At 40.0% G+C, this 20,113-nt stretch overlaps 1 protein-coding gene across 1 annotated transcript in view; it reads right to left on the bottom strand.

The window, feature by feature from the left end:
* Positions 1-2,257: 2,257 nt before the first annotated feature.
* arhgef39 (Rho guanine nucleotide exchange factor (GEF) 39) overlaps positions 2,258-20,113 on the bottom strand; it is a 64,431-nt gene continuing 46,575 nt past the window's right edge. The window contains exons 8-12 of the mRNA XM_080050937.1: positions 16,112-16,341; positions 10,161-10,249; positions 7,810-7,915; positions 7,135-7,235; positions 2,258-5,296 (exon numbers count right to left, since the gene is read on the bottom strand). Coding sequence (XP_079907063.1) covers positions 5,260-5,296; positions 7,135-7,235; positions 7,810-7,915; positions 10,161-10,249; positions 16,112-16,341 — 563 coding nt within the window. The 3' untranslated portion in view covers positions 2,258-5,259. The remainder of the gene's footprint in view (positions 5,297-7,134; positions 7,236-7,809; positions 7,916-10,160; positions 10,250-16,111; positions 16,342-20,113) is intronic.

The following is a 20,113-nucleotide window of genomic DNA, read 5'->3' on the forward strand; positions in this document are numbered from 1 at the left end:
TGTCAACTGTCTAAGGATGAATGCTAACATTATCTGGTTTCTAACTTTTGCCTGAAGTTACAATATAGCTCACTAACTAGATAGATAGCCGCTGATAGCCCACCCCTTTTGTTTCCAATGGTGGCTTTGCATTTCATTACCAATGTAAAGTGTCATAAATAGTTAACACTGGTGCTGGGTCATGATTCCTATAAAAAAATAAAATAAAAAAACGTGATATGTTTTGAATGTGCAGAAAGTTTTGAAAAATCCAAGAGAAAACATATTGTGGCTCAATCCAGGATGCCTGAGAGCCTTACTGCATTATAGTCCTTTAGAATTGTTTCACCAGGAACCTGAATGTTGTCTTTTCCTTTACAAAAATAAAGACATTTCCACAATAAATTGATGCAGAAAAGGCACAGAAAACCAACACAGAAAAATCCACCAGAATACAGGAAATTAAGTGTTTGAAACATTTCTGGGGGAGCACCCCCATACCACCCACATATAATTTGTCCCCCAAAATATGTAAACAAAATCTAGCCTATGCCTCGTATGTACGCAGGTTATATACCTAGATATGTTGTTTGAGTTTTGGATTAAAAAGAAGGCATGTCAGTAAGCGACATGTCTGGCCCTTTGTGGGATTATCATGTCGTAATTCGGCCCTTTGTGAAAATGAGTTTGACACCCCTGTTCTAGTCTGTATGTTTAGATCATACAGTATATGTATGTCATGTCCTAAACATAAATTGCTGTGACATCACAGAAAGAGAAATGTAGGGTTAGACAGTGAGACCATAAAACACTCTTTCTGCCTTTTCTCAGGCTAGGGTGATCCGATTTCATTTTTTTTGCACATTTATACTTCATAGGATCTCCGAGTTCAATACACCTTCATATTCCAACCGGTGAAGTAGGCCTTTGACAATTTTTGGAATCCATTTAAAAACATGAAATCACAGTTGTAATGTTTGTAGACATCTGGATAAGCAAGATCACAACATCAGTGGCCCCTGCTATCCAGTAGCATTATATTGTGATGTATTTATCTCCATCTAGTGTTTATAAAGCGGTACTGCAGAGTGAAGACAGGCAGTGACAGGTGGATATACTATCTATGGGGCTGACACATAAATCAAACACTCATCAATCTGCCTTCAAAAATAGAAACCCAATTAGTGTCTGTGTTCCACATATAGAAGTGCTGTTCAGTGTTCATTTAAAATGTCGTCATAAATTATGACTCATAATGATCATTTCACTGTACTGCTCCTGGAGGACTGGGATTCTGTCAATATACATTTTAACATCAATACCGTCAGATTGGGGAACTCTGTCTAAAACACATGGACCTGATGTCACAGACTCTACCATCATGTTGTTTGGTGGTCTACCCTCGCCTACTTGTCTGCCTTATTTGACATATGCTGACATGTCAAATACGCTTAGACTTGTTTTTTTCTAAATCTTTTGTACTGTATTCGTCTTAATGCATTTTTTTTTTTCGCTGTATTTGGTCACTATTTATACCGAAAATTCTTATTTACATCATGTTGCAAGGAGGACATTTGTAGAGCCTTTACCCATTGAAGAAAATCACTGGATTTGACTGGGAGCATGTTAAAGCTGGGGTATATGATTTCTGATTGGTCAAAGTTAACATGAGCTGTAGACTTTGACCAATCAGAGCGAGGCTGGGACTGTCCATTCACTTTGGCACAACTTTGTTGGTGTAGAGCGTGTCAGGAAGGGACCATAGGGAAGGGTTCAAATCTCTATCCCAACTGCCATTTTCTCCCCAAATCCTCCACCCCAGCTTTAAAGTTTCATCATCCAGTATGAACAAAAGTAAACATTATAAATGGCAAAAACTATTCCGTGTTCAAATAGGGACTAGGTTTTAAGACAGGCCTGAAACTTATTGAACCTTTTCTCAAAAAAAGCAATTTTTTTCTGCTGCTGATGCCCTTATACCCAAATTGTGGATGTTATTGAGTGAAAATGGCTGTCAATGTGCTGTTCTCTGGTTCCTTCTAAGTCAAGAGTTTACATAAACAAATCAGAAGAATCAAGACCCCCAATTCAAAATGTTAACACATCACTGTTCTATGTCTCCCTCTAGTGGCTGTTTGCTGAAGTGCAGAAGAATACACACACACACACAATGGCCTTATTTTGAGATTTATTGAGAATTTCTCATTTTTTCACCATCTCATGATTTGTATATAGCTTTAGATAAATATAAAAATCGGACATTATAAATGATATGTAAAAAAAATTAAAGACTTTAAAGTAGTTTTGAATAAAATATATATGCAGTAGTATAGTAAACATGTGTTGATTGGTATATAAATGACATGATTAAAGAATATAATGAAAGATAAATGACATGACGTAATAAAATAAATCAACATAGAATATCTGTTCTCTCTCCTGGATGCAGATGCTTTCAGACATCTACATAAACACATACTGGCATTGTAGAACAAAAAGCAACTGATGCCATTAAAAAAACATTCAATCAATTAAAATACTACATATAATTCATCGCAATATGTCTCCCATGTAGAGTAGTAACTGTATATCTGGCACAAAGAAAAATCATTCAAAAGACATTCCAAAGAGTATGTGGCAGTGAAGCTGTGTGAAGCAGACCGTATGGTGTGTTTGTGTGTTCTGAACCCAGCTATCAATGGGTAGATGGAACATCATAATGGCCACTATTAAATAAAAAAAATATACATGTATATGAACATGGTAAATTGTATAAATGGACAAATCAAATAAAATGTTGAATAATTTAAGTGTTCAATAACACTCAACCTTCTTATATTTGGTTGTTTTATTGGAATCCTCAGTTTATTATAGCTATTGTCATTTCAAAATGACCTATCTATTTCATATTAGTGTTTTACAGCGGAAATACAGTTCATATACAAAAACAGACTTTTGAAAAAGGCCATTTGTGAAAAGTATAATTATATGACAAACTGAACTTCAATCTTATCAAATTAAAATTAAATCTGTTTCAACAGCTGGCTTATTTTGAATATTTTGGTTGATTTCCTCTTGTCACTGTCCTTAATCACATGAGCATTTATTTCAAAAATGTCCATTTATTTATTTAATATTGGCCATTTTATACATACCAGTTAGATGATGGGGTAGTTGTCATTTCAAAGGGAACCCTGTGATTGTGCCATCTATATAACGCTTGTCATTAAAGAATGAAACGACTGTGCACAGAGGAGTGAGTGAATGCAAAATGCTTAGTGGTGGAGTGTTGCATACAGACTTCCAGAGTGAGCTCACAAATACACCGCTGTAGTGCAGTCCCAGTGCTGGTGTTACTACACTATGGGAACATTTTTATTTGCTGTACAGTTACACATTCAGCAGATATGGGGGTGCTCGTGGTGTAGTTAGAGCCCCCCCCCCCCACCCCAATAAAGGCTCAGTCCTCTTCATAGCAGACCCAGGTTAGAATCTAGCCCGGGTCGTTCTCTGTTATCCCCCTCCATACCTCATTTCACCTATGTCTCCCTAAACTGTTAAATAAAAGCAAAAATGCAAATAAAAAGTTATCTTTAAAAAAATTCATAGGATCTTTGGTCTTTTTTTACGCAGCAGTTAGTTTATATTGCACAGAATCAGCAGAAGCTGCTGTTAGTAACAAACCAAACCTCTCCAGACTTGGTGAAAATGTTAGAAAGCAAAAGTGTAGATCTGCATGTGTGTGTGTGTGTGTGTGTGTGTGTGTGTGTGTGTGTGTGTGTGTGTGTCATGTTTGGCTAAACTGAAACACACTAAGCAGTCTGAAGTGACACTCTCAGATAGGGCCCGACCGATATGGATTTTTGAGTGCTGATACCGATTATTTTCAGAGAAAAATTACGATAACTATTAAATCGTCCGTTTTTTTTTTTTAAATCCCCCAAATATATATTGGAAAAAATGAACTTTTTTGAACCCTTAAATATATATATGAATACTTGTTACTGTCGATATGTGTACAGGAACTTTTTATCAATTGAAATATGCATTATCTAAAAAAAATAAAGTGTTACAAATATGTCTAAAGTAGGGATGGGCATTTTAAGAAATTTCATTGATCGATCGGGAAAATTAACAATCAATTATCGATTAATCGTTATCTTTTTACATATTAGAAAATGCCAACAGAACATCCAAAATACAGCGTTTTTACCATAGACTGTATACAAGAGGTTTTTACTCAAATACATCTTTTACATCTTAAAATGTATTGGCACGATCTCTTGAGTGACAGCTCTCCGCCCGTTGTCCCTCACTTTGCCTTGGAGGTATACGTCAGCTAGATGGGCGTATCTCCCTCCCCCTGACGTGAGGCGGAGTAAAAATCTCACAAGATGGCGACGCGCATATACTAGGATTATTGGATGCCGTGTGAATAACTGAGGTCAGCACGGATGATACATCCATATTATTTACTATCTATGTTCTAAAGCTGTCCGATGCCAAAATCCGCCTCGACTTCTTCATGTTTATGTTTTGACATCTACGGCAGCTCGCAGGCTGCTGCCTGAGCCTGTTCTGTTGTCTCCTACTACTAGTTAAGTATCTCCCCCTGCTGGTAGGATGTTTAATTGCTGCCCATACAGTCTTTGGTGCTGCCACATAGTGAAATTCATTGCTGTGCTGCTGGACTCACACTGCGCAACACAACGGCTATATGATCATAACAATTTCACGTGATCGACAATATTCAACGATCGATTAATTATGCCCATCCCTAGTCTAAAGTGACATAACGCATTTTTTTACTCAGACACAATAAACTCATTCAAAAGTGAACTCAAAACTCACCTCTTTAAGAAAGCATAACAACACCTGACTCACCTGATTTTCTATGTGTATGATGTAAAGTGTCTTTGAATGACCTCCAATAAAGCACTATATAAATTCTATCAATTACTATTAACAGTCAAGAGATGACCAATGACACTGCTGTTGTTGTCAGGGGGAACTGTCAAGTGTGAATTAATCCAATGTATTACAACACACCTGCTGCTGCTGTTATTAGGCTACAACCTTAATGCTATTCATGTAGGCTACCTCCGGGGCAGCAATGCATTTCACTCAACATGATTGCTTGAATAAAAAAATTAAAAAAAAATCTGCCATTTTGCAGATTGCCGAGATGTGCTATAATCGGTCGATAAATCGGTCGGGCCCTACTCTCAGACTGGCCACACAGCGTCCACCATTATCCCACCATCAATCCATGAAGAAGATTCAGAGGATGACACAGCTGGAGGCAGACGTCTCCTCACTGCAGGACACACAAAGACAAAAGGTTTGAACCAAAGCACATGATGCTCAACAAGCACACGGCTCATCCTGCTGCTGGCTCTTTACCAGGGCTGGGGAAAAGAAAGATTTCATGTAAAAAAATAAATGTGATTCCTATCTCCTGCGATTTTAAATCATTCATAATTTCATAATGATTCATAATTTGCCAAAATCGATTTTTTTATATATTTTTTTATTATTCTTTTGAATATGTATTATTTTTCTGCCAGCTGTAATGTTGACTTATAAATAAAATCACATGCATTACAAGCTTCACATTAAAATAGACTTACATTAAGATAGACAAGACATGGACCTTAATTTGCTTTCATGCCATAATTTGCCACAACACCTCTTAGCACACAGTGGCCTGTAGGAGATCCTGAAATCCTCCTTTGAAATTAATTCAGAAATCGATTTTTGAATAAGGAATCGAAAATCGATTTTGAGTCCAATCGTGGGATTCCAAAAGATTGACAGCCCTACTGTTTACAGCATAACCCTAATTCTAAGGTTACAATATACCGTACTGTAGGTATAGTAGGCCACAGTGATCATGGGAATAGTAATAGTTTCTTTAATTTATAAATGTTCTTCTTTTGTGTTGTTGCATGGATTAGCCCTCAGACTGTCAAACAACACAGCATGCCTTTCTGTCCGACAGTTCAATTCTTCCATTTCTAACCTCTTATGTCATAACTAGGGCTGGCTATAGTTCAAAACATTTATATAGCCATACATTGACTTTGATACCGGTTCCTGAACATTACTTTTTTCGATACCAATTTTATTAAAAACAGTTTTACCAAGTTCACATTACACATTATGGTAAAAAAAGACTTAAGTTTTATTTTTCAGCTTCTTGGCATTTTTACAAAAAGTACAATAAATCAAATTTTAAATAAGATGACATTGTAGTTACTGCCTTCAGTTCAGATTAGCATTAATGACCTATTTCCTGAGCCACTGCAGCTCCACACAGACAACCACCAGCACTTTCAGATATGAGCACATGAATCATGCTGCACGCTCATTGGCTCGCTAATACTTTTTCTATACTTGACAATCTGATACTCAATCGGATGGTATGGAGGCATTTTTCTCTGTGCCAAAAAAGTATTGCATTTTGAGCCAGCCCTTGTCATAACCATATAAAAAATAGCAACCTTTTCCTGGATGTTTTTGCTTTTACAGCTCATTTATGATCACCAGAGGAAAAATTACACTGTTCACAAACATTTAAAAGTTACTTAAGGTTAACTTAGGTTTAAATAAAATCTAAAATAAAAAAAATCTAGGGTCTTATCTCCTTTATTGTTTGTCTATCATGAACTCAATTAAATGAAATATACACAAATAACACAAAAAGCCTGCAGGTAACTCAAGAACCAGTGAGCAATAAACCATCCCTGCATTCCAATCCCCATACTTTCTGCTATTTATTAAAAGATTTAGGATGTCCCAAATTCTTGTGGTCAGATTTAGCATGCTTAAAAATACCCGGATGTCTACTAGATCTGGCAGATATTTTTAGTTTAGTTAGAAATCAGCATGCTATTTGGGCAATTCTAACCCACAATCCAGTGCGCACCGGAAGTGACGTCACATCAATGGAGCCTACGTATGAAAACAACCAGGGATTAGACAGATAAGCAAGAGGCAAGATCACAGAACCATGTTATGATGAAACAAACATGTAAAAGTACATCCCATTTATATGCATACTGCATGCTAGATGCATAACTAGATTATTTTTATGATCAGCTGTATTATGTAGAATGAGATTTGGAATGCAGCCCATCTAACATGATATCTGACCTGTGCTGTGTAGCGTCAGTGGTTGTCTTCATCCTCTTGGAGGCGCTGCCCTCACACTCTGCTGCAGGCTGCTGAGCACGCTCACTGGACTCACAGCTCACCTGAAGACACACATTATACTCGCATCACTGGATGTGTTCCAAAAGCCCTACTAACGTCCTCCCTCCTACATACTCAACATGTATATACTACATACTGTCTACTTAATTATCGATTGTGTATGCGAGGTTCGTCGGACCGTTTACACTGAAGTATACAGAAGCAATAAATAATTTTAAAAGAAAAACGTCCTTGTCATTTGAAAAGACGCAATGCATTGTGGGGCGCTTGATTAGGAAAAGTAACCTATCGATCCACACACAAAATCTTCCCGGAAGTAAAGTACTGATCCGGGCATTTGTCGCCTACACAAACTCGCATACACAACCACAACATACTCCAATTGACGTCAAAATTGAGTATGAGTAGGACGTTAGTATGGCTTTTGGAACACAGCCTTACTCAGTCATACATGCTATCGGGATCAGTAGCATGTGTTCATTGCTCTTCTCTCACACAATAGCTATAAACTTTTAGACCTGTGTCACAAAATCCTCCACACTGCAATTCATTAATTTTTTAAACATGTATATGATCAATGGTAAAACTCTGTTTGTCATATGGTGTGTGACTGACCATGTTCCTCTTCCTGCTGTTGTTGCTGCTGCTCGGGGTGTTGGGGACATCGCTAGCTGAGTGGAGGGGATCTCTATGATGGACCACTGACTTTACCTGCAGCTTCCTGTAACACACACACACACACACACACACACACACACACACACACACACACACACACACACACACACACACACACACACACACACACACACACACACACACACAGTTGGACTGCATTCTTTTAAAAGGTAGTTCTAATTTTATCTACAGTAGGTAGAATATTTATATTTAGAGAAAGACAAAATGAATGAATTAAATAGACAATAATAATGCAGTGAAATGTGCAACTTGAAGCAGCACAAGAACCCTCAATGCTGGTCAATGCATTATATGATTCTACCAACCGACCAGCTCACACACAGCTGTTGTCAGCTGTTTAAGTGCTCACTCCAAAATACAAAACTATTCTAGGTTGAGTTTTGCTGCATTCACTTGGGAAAATTCCACATCTCACACATTTCTCATCAAGATTGAATCCCTTTTCTATAAATCTAACTTATACTATTAGAATGCTTAAAGGTGGAGTCAGCGATCTTCTGTCCGTACTTTGTGTGTGCTAAAATCCAGTGTTAATACACAACCTAGGCTCTGTAAACTGGTGTGTTAACAAAGGGTTTATAGACAACCGACCGTAGCTGGCATCATGCCAGTTGCAAGGACCTGCTAGATTATTTTGTTCAGACCACACATAGTACAGACAGGTTGCAGATCATGAGGGGACATTCAGTGAACAAGCTCTCTCCAGAGGCACTGACTGCACACTGACTTAATATGGACCACAACTTTTCTTTTAAACAATGAAAATGGTTTAAAATCATTATATGGAAATGATGTCCATCCAACACATTCCATATACAGTATGTATGTTCTGAGGTCAGTGTGAGGAGGGCAGAGGGTCACATATCTGCTGATGAAAAGGGAAGGAAGAGTTAAAGTGTCTTTAGCCTTCACTTTGTCAGGCTACCTCACCGCTCACTTACTGTCACCAAGCATTGATCTACACACTAATTAAGTCCCCTGGCTAAGAGTTATGTGTGTGTGTGTGTGTGTGTGTGTGTGTGTGTGTGTGTGTGTGTGTGTGTGTGTGTGTGTGTGTGTGTGTGTGTGTGTGTGTGTGTGTGTGTCCTGTTAACAAAAGACAACACTGTACAGGAAAATCAAAACTAGGAAGATTTAAGTAGTAAAAAGGCTTCTTTAAATCACCTCTGCAGTCACAGCCAAAACACAGCAGGTAGCAAACAACGTGAAGACCATAAGTGTTTATGTGTGTCCAAAGTTGTTATCATTCATTGAAAAACAATAAAAACCTCAGCCTGATATGACTTGACCCTAGAATAGCCATACATTTTTGATAATGACTGAGAGCATCATCAGATAGATTCAGTGTGTAGTCTTGTGTTAAATCAATAATTCAGCTGTGTGTAGACAGCCAGAGAGAGCCCTGAGCCCTGGCGGTGTGAGCACTATGACCCCTGGTTCCTCTCTGAGCTGCTAATTGCGTTCCCTGGAGTGTTATGTCCGTCCTGCCTGCAGCCTGGCCCAGGCTCTTTGACAGCCTCCTCTCTGACAAAGTCCTAAACTAATTAGCCTGTTTGGGGCAGCGCGGGGTTGGGGCCCCAGACCCTCCACACAGCCTGGCTGACCTGGACCCTCCACCAGGGAGTGAGGGGGCCAGGCAGGGGCCAGGCGGGCTGACACTGGAGCCACTGAGGTCTGTCTGATCAATGTAGAGAGAGAGACAGGCCCCCAGGTACAGTAGCACTCTGTCAAAGTTTGACTGAGAGTCATTCTACACATACTGAGAGTTAGGACATCAAACCACTCTATACTACTAGGAGTGTCACTATTCACCAAAACCTCAATTAGATTGGATTTTCCATTTTATTGTCCCAATTCCATTCAAAACTGAGGGCTGTGCCATTTTAGACTACGGTATTGTAGTATAGGATCATTGGTTTTATGCCATGATAACTCATTTCATTTCTTAATTATTTTATCAAAAAGATGTTGGACCGGACACCACCCAAAATGTGCGACTGGGGACACTGGGTTAGAAAGTGGGCGGACTGTATAATCGGACAAGACTGGAGCAGAGCTTTGTTTCCAGTATACAGATTGAAAGAATACACTCTATACACATACAGTGATCGACACCACAAAGCACTGCTATGTGCCATCACACAGTGCTTGTGTGTGTGTTAGGGAATGCATTATGTCTGTATGCCAAATCTAAAGTACAGAGGTACGTGTGTGTGTGTGTGTGTGTGTGTGTGTGTGTGTGTGTGTGTCTGTGTGTGTTGATGTACCTGATAGCTGAGCTCAGGCTCTGGTACCAGTCATTGAAATCCTCCTGGTTGGTGGACATCAGCAGGAGTGTGGCTTTGGGGAAGGTCAACTGGAAGGAAGAGGAGAGCAGTTAGCAGTGTGTAGGGATTGGCCTTTAACACAAGTTTGAGACTTCGACACTTCTCACTTTTTTTTCATGTATCTTATATGTTATTTTGTATTGTATCGTGTTCAGCACTTTGGTCAACTGATGTTGTTTCAAATGTGCTTTAGAAATAATTTTGACTAAGTCTTTTCAGTCGTAAATTCGAAGTCGAAGAAACTGAACATTGTAGTGGCCTCACCATCTGTTAGTCATCATCATCGTCTGCAGTAGCTTTATACAAACAGTAGAGAGCAGGCAACATCAAGCAAAAGCCTTTTTCCATCTGAAAGCTTGTCACACAGCAAAGCCTATGTCCACTTTACAAAAGGCTTTCATCACGTTTAACACTCATGGAAAAACATAGAAAGCAAGTCATGTGGAGTAAAGTAATGGGGTCACATTTACAGGACAGACGTATTGTAGGAGACTGACATAAAGGTGTTTTCAGATATACAGTCCCCTCACATTTGTGGTGTTCCATTTTCAAATCATGCTTTCTTCTCAGTTGTGTATCAGATCCAGATGTAAATACCTGGAAATGAAAGCTGAAATGTTGATCTATTGTCTCATGTTCATATGTTGGTGTCAAACCCAAATGTTTCCAGTTTACAGCAAAAATAAAAGAATTGGCCTCACCGTTCCAATACTTTTGGAGGGCACTGTATTTGACTGTTCTACAGAGTCACAGGCCCCCGTGTCCTTTGAGCCAACAGTCATTATCAAACTCTCTGGTTCACGTTGCTAAAAGCAGCTAGTGATTGTACTCATCAAACAAAGTGAATGGGGGGGGGCGGGGGGGGGCGGGTCTGAGCCCAAACAAAAGGTGCTTTTAGAGAAGCATAATTACACTAGGAAAGCTATTACAGAGGATCAAAAACAGGCCTTCACCATATTAAATGACCATATTCACATTGACATGTTGCTGCTGCCTCTATATAGGGAAACCTGCAGCTTTATATCGATCACTTGGATGTGTATTTGGACAGAACTTTTGGGGGAGGGGCGTGTCTCTCATTATACATTAAATAGATTTAGATTTCAAATGTACCATCATCTAAAAAGTATTATCTAATTACAGAGTTTAGTGAACGGGGGCCGAAAGGAGTGCCGCACGATATTAGGTGCTTGCCACTTTAGGAGGGGGGGGGGGGGGGGGGGGGGTTCGGGGGTGGGGGCTGCCGGTTGATTTATGCACAAATAGATTCTATTGCGCCGACGTGGTAATTAGGGATTTGTCGGGAAATGTGACCCTCTTAGGTAGAAATGACTTTGTATAATAAGAACGGAGGCTCATCGCACACCGCACATAATTTAGCTCGATTATTTATACATCAAAGAGAATCTGTCAGGGATGTGGGAAAATATTCAAGTAGCGAGGGGATATTAGCAGGAAGAACTGCAGACAGAGAGAGCAGAGAGAGGGAGAGCAGAGAAGAAGAAAAAGGGTTGAAAGAAAGGGTGAAGAGAAAAACGTGGGGCGAACCACATTAAAAGCCAGCTCTCTTCAAATGTGGGACCAAGTAGAAGAAAAATAAAAACGATTTTTTTCTTATTCATCTTTTGCATATAGATTGCCATGGCATTTACAGCTGTCAAATTTAATTTGGCTTTAATTCTTCATTGCCCTGGATGAGGAAGGGCCCTGGAGTGCTGACAGCCCTTTTCTGTGAGCTCAGGTAAAGGGAACCCGGGATCAATAATGTGTCCTTATGAGAAATTACGTGTAATGCTATTGAGTATGCATTTGGGCCTCGGCGGGGATAAGAGGCTAATGAAATGCCATTTCTTGCCATTAGATAAGGTGCTGGGGGGGGTGGGCGGTGGGGGGGGGGGGGGGGGGGGACAGGCTTGAGGAAGATGTATTTACTGGAGGACCGGAAGAGATGGATCTGCAGCCTAATCTGATCCAGCAACCAAAAGAGATTCTGTTACAGCAGGCAGACATCACTACACCCACACACACCTGTTTGTTCGGCTATACTTGTGAGGACACTCATTGATATAATGCATTCCTTAGGCACCCCTTCAGAACTAATTGCGTGACCCCAACCAGTTCACTAACCCTAACATATGTGAACCTTAAACCCTATAGTGTTTACACTCAAACAGCCCTTGAAAAGCCTGTTCCAAAGTGAGAACCGAACAAAATGTCCTCACTCACAAGGTCTCAAACTGAAATTAGTTCTCACAAAAACATTTGTACATGTACACACACACAGACAGACAGACCAAATAATACAGCTAACTAATCTCCCCATCAGTAGCCTTTTCATTAGTCCCCTTGAAGGATGCTTTTTTATTCACGCCGCCTTCAACAAATGAAGTCACATTGGCCTGGTAATGATGATGTCGGACAACAGGATAATACTGCAACACACATGCTGAACACACTGTAGTCTTATACAGAATACTAAGATTACCTCAGTTCACTCTCTCTCGTCGCTATTTCGTGCTGAACATTCTCACAAAATACATCAGCATTGAATACATGTCATGGTAAATATATTTGGGTTCTGAACTGTACGTCAGACAAGTAAGACCCTCCCTTATTCGAGGAATCTTTTCGGCCCTAATCTTGACCCACGTATCTTGATGTGTGTTTTTAAAGTCCCTGCCAATAATATAGCAGGTTAACTTTTCAGAATCCTTAAAATGATTAGTAAGACCAAAACATGGAGTTCTCAAACATAAAGTTTGGCTGCAACTATGGATCTGTGTATCTATTTTTCTTGACCCAGTGAATCCTTCAGTGTACAGATTTCAATCTCAATTTACTATTCTAAAGTGTTTTGAAATTAGAGCTGAACCAATAGTTCCTGGATTGGTCAATAGACAGACAATTCATTTGCCAACAATTCTGATACACGGTTCATTAATAATAATGAATTGTGTGCTCCATGCCATGTGCTATGGCCGTGAGCCGTAATAAATAAATGAAAAAATAAATCTGCTTACATCTGCTCAAGGAAAATACAGCCAAACATTCTCTGGTTTCGTTTGATAAAATGTGTGGAGCTGCTGCTTGTCTCTGGTTTCTCATTTCATCCATTACCTTAAGCATTGCGCTGTTGGTCGCATACAAGACGTATAAAGATGTTCCCCTTAGGTTGTGTTGAATAGACTAATTGATTGATTGAAAAATAGATATAGGTTAATTTTTTATAATAGTCATAGTCATGAAGCACAGCCCTGTTACCTCAACTACTCTTACTCTGAATCAACAACTATAAAATACCAAAGGTTAATATAGAAAATATGTTCTTGTCCCAGGGCAGCTGTGGCTACGATCGTAGTTTACCACCACCGTTATGACTGTTTGAATGAATGGAACCTGGAACCCTGTGAAACGCTTTGAGTGCAATAAAAAGCGCTATATAATTATTTATTACCATTATTATTAATATTATTATTACATGTGCTACATTTCCGAGTTTGAAATCATTAAAGGTGAAGTAAGCGATTCATTTATGTTAATATAAGTGTTCAATCGCTCTTTATTCATACAGTGATCACTTACATAGTGTGCGCGTTTCATAAAGCCGATCTCTCAGTCACTCACTCTGCGTGTAATCAGCAAAATAAACTTTTCTATGAACCCTTTACTGATATCCAATCAGAAGAGAGAACGCTACAAACCGGCACCCGTCTCACTGCCGGTGCACGCGCAGAGCGACAGATCGGTGAATGTTTATGCGCCTACAATGGCGGAGCAGGTAAAAAACCTTCCCAATGTCTGTTTTGATGGTTTTTATCATGTTTTATCACACTGACTTATCTGAGATGATGCTAGATAACTCGCTGCATGAAGACATGCATTAATGTGGGGACGTGAAGGGACTGCTAACTGCAGTCAGTGACAGGAAGTTAGCTAAACTGACCATTCCGCTTACTGAACCTTTAATGTAAGATATATAATACAATTAATTTGTACATTTTCTGTCTAGTTGTATTGAGGGACTTACTGTCTGAGTGTATACTGTGTTGATCAAGCCTCAGTGTGGACAGACAAGTAGAGTAATCAGACCTCTCCATAGCCACCATTCTTCACATCAGCTTCAACATAAAGAGCGCTTTGAGCCACAAATGAATATTGATACCCGCGCAGCACTGGCACTAAACACTCGCTGCATAAAACGCTTTGGTTACTCACTCAATGACGCGTGACGCCTTTCCCTTTTGAATGTTTCATGACAGCAACTACATCATTTAGACACAATTTGTCAGCCGGCAGCAGCTGTACTGAGACCTAGGGAGACTGATTGGAGAGGCACATTAAAAGTTTAACTTTTTGGGGCTCCTTCTGAACAAGGGCCTGTAGTGGTTAGGGGGTAAGAAGTAGTGGTGAGGGAACAAATGCCTTCCCCCTTGACAAGCGCTAAGCTAAAAGACATTTTGATTCTGCTTCAGGAAAACCTCTGTTTGGTAGATTATATATACAGTAACAGCAAGTGTCAGGGCCGTAAGTAAGACAAATCAAAGTGAAAAAAAATAATGTGCTCTGCTAAGGACTTACTCATGTGTATAGTCAAACCAATGAACAGATGTCTCCACACCTGCTGCCCGACAATCTTTTTTTTTTTTTTATATATATAAACACAAAACTTTTCCAAAACAATTTTAGAGAACACAGAAAATGTTAAATCCTGACAAATAATGTTAGTGGCCCCCGTGTCACAAAAGTATGATGCATAAGGACAGTCAATGACTTTTTGAATCTGGTACCGTAGCAAATAAATGGAACGTGTACTACAATGAACAAAAGGGATAGAGATGTGGAACCCTTTTATACCATGTGCAATCAATACAATACTTGACAGTTGTACATTTTTTTTTTACTGCTGTATGATTTGTGATGTTGTGTTTATTACTTTTTTTTATTGTGTTATTGTTCATTATATTTATTGGAGAGTCAAATGCTAATATCCTTTTATATTCTAAAGCATATAGTGTATTTCAATACAGTGCTTTATGACACACTGTATATTCCATGAAAGAGTTATTAAGTATCTGAGAGTATTCCTCCTGAAGCGATCCCTTCCACATCACTGTAAGAGATGTGGGACAAAATAGGGCCGGTGTAAAAATGTGTCCAACTATCTCATACTACTATTATTAGTGACCGATAACTCTTTCCATGTATACATTGGTATTAAAGTATTGAATTAAATAGAAGATGTAACCCTATACCTTTTAAACTCATGTATCTATTCTATTTGGAGAATATATTGATATATAAGAAAATGTGATTGCTAGAATTTAAGGGGTTTCTTGATGGTTTACTTATGTGTTCCTATGTGTCTCCTAATATGAATTTTAAGCCGATGCGATGTTCATTAATAAGTCAGCACTGCATGAACTCATTTATATTTCCTTCATGGTGTGTTTAATGTTGTTTATCAGTCAGTCTTCCACTCTGGACTGAGCTGAATACTGTCTGATAAAATATTCCACAAAGTCGGACTAACTCCCCGGTCGCTGTAATGTTTTAGAGAGAAACTAGAGATGCTAGAGACTACTATTTGTCAGCACGATCCGATTCCGTTATCTGGTGTTTTTGAGATCGTCCAATCCAGATACTGTCTGATATCATAATCATGATACATTTCTTTGTTGGTGGTGATGATATGTGTAAGGTTAGGAAGGCTCAAGCAACACAGAATTTGGATCGGTAGGTGGAGCGTAGTTGTCAGTCTGATATCCGATTAGTCCATTACAGCCATATCGGACCCGATACATATATTGGGTCAGGTTGGTCCCCACCCCTAAAATAAACTTGACACATGACTGTCAGTAGGCAGATCAGAGGCCAGTTGTCGAGATACTTACACTGAGCAGTCCTCCCTGGCTCCTGGTGTGTCCGAACACCTTCTCCAGGGTGCAGTCCTGCAGTGGGTAGGCGTGCTGACCCACAAACTTGTCTCCGTTGGTGGGGTGCAGGGGGCTGCAGCGCTTGGCCTGCAGCAGTATGTCAGAGAACAGGAAGAACATCTTGGGCTTGACGTCGGCCCCTTTAGGAGGGACTGTCTTGAGCCAGCCCTCGCGGATGTACCAGCGCCCTGTGATGGGAGCAGACAGAAGAAGGAACAGTCATTAGCTATGGATGCTAGTCTGAGTTGCAGAGAAGCTCAATGGCTTTCCCAATATGCACTGAGATAAATGGGATGGATCTCATCTGACACAGTGACTGCTGCCGCTGTGTGTATCTGTTGGCCATTTAAAAAGGTGGAGTCAGCGTTTCAGGCAAATGCTTGTTGTCAAAATCACAGAGCCTGGGCTGTGTATTAGCACAGGATTTTCTTTTCAGTGCACACACAGTACGGCAAGGCAGCAGATTATGAGGTGATATTCACTGATTTTGACAAACAGTGATTTTGACAATGGCTGACTCTCCACCTTTAAAGGTCGACCATTTAGCAAAATGCACTTTCAGCATTAATATGGGTCCCTGCTGTATGACTAAAGAAAAAACAACCCTCTCTTTTTCTCCACCCCCACCAATCTGAAAACATGTGTTTATAAACCCATCATAAGGGAGAAGCCACACCCCCTCATTACCAACCTAATTTAGGCTTATCTACACCTGTGATAAGCCACACCCCCAGAAACAATATTCAGTTATATTCTAACTGGCAGGTAGATTCAGGGCCAATCAGAGCAGACTGTGCTTTTTTTTGGAAGGCTGGGTTTAAATAGACAGGGTCTATAACAAAGTGTTGCAAATAGAGGCTGACCAGAGGGAGATTCTGCAATGGCACTGTGAGAAATATAAAGGGTTTTTATTTGGACACTACACCATGAAAACAGTTTCTAGTAGAAACCCAAAGTACAATTTTGAACCCAAAAATTACGTGACCTGACAATCAGAGTGTCCAAAACATCTGATTAGCAACGGGGTGCATATCATTCAATCAAATCTTCATCCCGTTTCAAAATCCATATCAAATCTAAATCCTTAAATTAATTCATTTTTTAAAAAGGAAATGAAGACATTTTAGTTTAAAAACTTTTATTGTTGGGGCGCTCCGGTGGCATAGTGGATAGAGCGCGTACCATATCGGCTCAGACCTCGTTGCAGTGTTCGCGGGTTCGAATCCGACCCGTGGACCTTTACTGCGTGTCATCCCTCCTCTCTCTGTAGCCTCTTTTACACAGCCAGTGAAAGTCGGGAAAATGCCGGCCTTTCCGCCAGCTGTATAAATAGCCCCTTTTACACAGCCAGTGAAAGCCGGGATATATGCCGGAATTTCGGCCCTCCGCCCTGCTGTATAAATGCGACCGTTGCGGAACGGGGGCCGAGAGGCGCAACAGATTCTTCCGCAAATTTTTACTACCTTTGAGGTAGTAAAATTGCAGACACAATCTGTTGCGCTTCTGCTTGTTGTTGCGGACCAGGGGCGAGTGTGACGTTCCACAGCCTATGTTCTAACATGCGATGGTAGCAGTTGAAGGTCGATGGATAGTTAAGCAAATATCACAAGAAAGGGAGTTATGTTAATGTCTTTAACTTTTACCACAGCGGCCTGATGTCCCATAAAAATCACCGCTGCTCAATCCAAAACTCCCACGCTTCATTTTCCAGAGTTTATGAGTATTTCTTAACGGGGGAAATTATTGGAAAAGCTAAAGGCTAGGCTAAGCTAGGCTGCGACTGGATCGCCGCCGCTATTATAATCCTGAAGTCTGAGCGTATATCCACACTTTATTTCTTTCTACAGTAACGTGACTTCACATACTGTACACACACACACACACACACACACACACACACACACACACACACACACACACACACACACACACACACACACACACACACACACACACACACACACACACACACACACACACACACACACACACACACACACACACACACACACACACACACACACACACACACACACACACACACACACACACACACACACACACACACACACACACACACACACACACACAGGTGAATCTTGTAAGTGAGCGGAGTGATTTTGTCAGTTTGGTTAACAGTCCCAGTGATGTTGGACTCAGCGCGTAGCGAGATCAACCTACACATCACGGGGACAGTAAAAGACAGCCCTCTTAGTGCAAGCCGCAGCACTTCTGCTCTCCATTCACCGGCCAGTGTTGTTAAGCAGCTGACTGGTGCGGCGCTAAATGTTTACGTCACACCTGACACTGCTTACAGGCACCCCTCTTTCATTCCGGAATGTGGAACGCTGTGTAAATTGGCACACTGATGCGCCAGGATGCCGGCTTTGCTTGGTTCTGTGTAAATAACACAGAACCAAGCAAAGCCGGCTTATTGGCAAAAGAAAATAATCATAAAAAAAGATTGTACCGTACTGAAACTTTGTAGGGCTTTCACAACATATTTTGTCACCACCCTGTGACTAAAGTAAACAACACTTTCCTTTTGCTGTGACATAAAGTAGTGTTTGCTCCTCAATGACAGGCTGTGCTACAGCTTTAGTAAAGTAAAAACAACATAATGCTATAATATCATTGGACAAATACCAACTAAATAAACTGTGCACACAATGCACATAAGGTTCCCTGAAGGCGGATTGATGGTTTCACTGCTTCACAGATCACAGAATCTGGGGGGTCACATAAGAATGTGTAACACTGTCAATGTCCCAGTCTTTTAATCTGCCAGACACCACGCATCCACCCACTTTCTATGTTCACTGAGCAAATACAGTGACGATATATTTTTGATTTTGATAACATATTGGTTAGTATGCCACTGCTGTTTGATCCATAGGGTCTTACATACAATTATGGGTGACCACTGGACATTCTAATGTTACACATTACTAACAGAATTACTTGTAAAGACATTCATTGGTGCAACCTGATTTACTAACTCAATGGTGTCACTATATGGCTTTAAACAGAAAATAATGCATGTCATCACTGGTGCAACCCAATCATAGCCACTAAGCAAAAATCCTTCTGCTTTTTGTACAGTACAAAGGGTCTTATGATACAATAGTCATCCAATACCACTGTAATACAGGAACCCTGTGTATGACAAGCTCTGCTGAACACGCTGAATAGCCACATTTGAACCATTCAAACAAGACCTTTGTCACAGGTTATTCCTTTCTCCCCTGATTACTGTTTAAACCACAGAGGGACACAGAACTGGACAGAATGACACTGGATTAAGTACCGAATAATACAGATGTCCCAGGTTCATTTCTCCTACATGCTGTGTCTCAAGTTATTTTATCAGCAAAGAAATATGTACAGGACATTCTGGTAACAGGCTTTTCATTTTCAGTCAGCGCTGATAGTTGCTTCTGCCAAGTGACATAACCCATAGCAAATTATATCAGCTCTTACTGGGTGACATTTTGTGTGTGTGTGTGTGTGTGTTAATACTATTTTTTTAAATATTTAATTAATTAACATAAAGCAGTCCTGCAGTCCTATGTTTTGTTAATGTTAATTAACTGCACTGTGGAATTTACTGTTAAACCTGATTGGTTTATTCAACTCCTGTTATGAGTGCTTTACAACCCATCCAATTAATGTCAAGATGTTGAGTAAAAGCCGAAAAACAGAAGCAAAGTCAAGCAATCAATAAAGTAAGAAGCAGTGATCTTCTGGGGATCATGATTATCTGTCCTCAACAACTATGATGTTTGCAAATCAGTTCAACCAAAGGCCTTAATATACATAAATAGGTGCAAAGTCACAGAATAAAAATGTGTTTTCGTTGTTAGGGCACAGCCTGACTGAGGTTGGATTCTCCTGATAAACCTGTCTGATTGGCCATCTCACACTATACAGAGGTGCAGGAGATGTTTTCCAAAAGACAGG

The sequence above is a fragment of the Ammodytes marinus genome (genome assembly GCF_949987685.1).
Source record: "Ammodytes marinus genome assembly, chromosome: 22".
Taxonomy (NCBI): domain Eukaryota; kingdom Metazoa; phylum Chordata; class Actinopteri; order Uranoscopiformes; family Ammodytidae; genus Ammodytes; species Ammodytes marinus.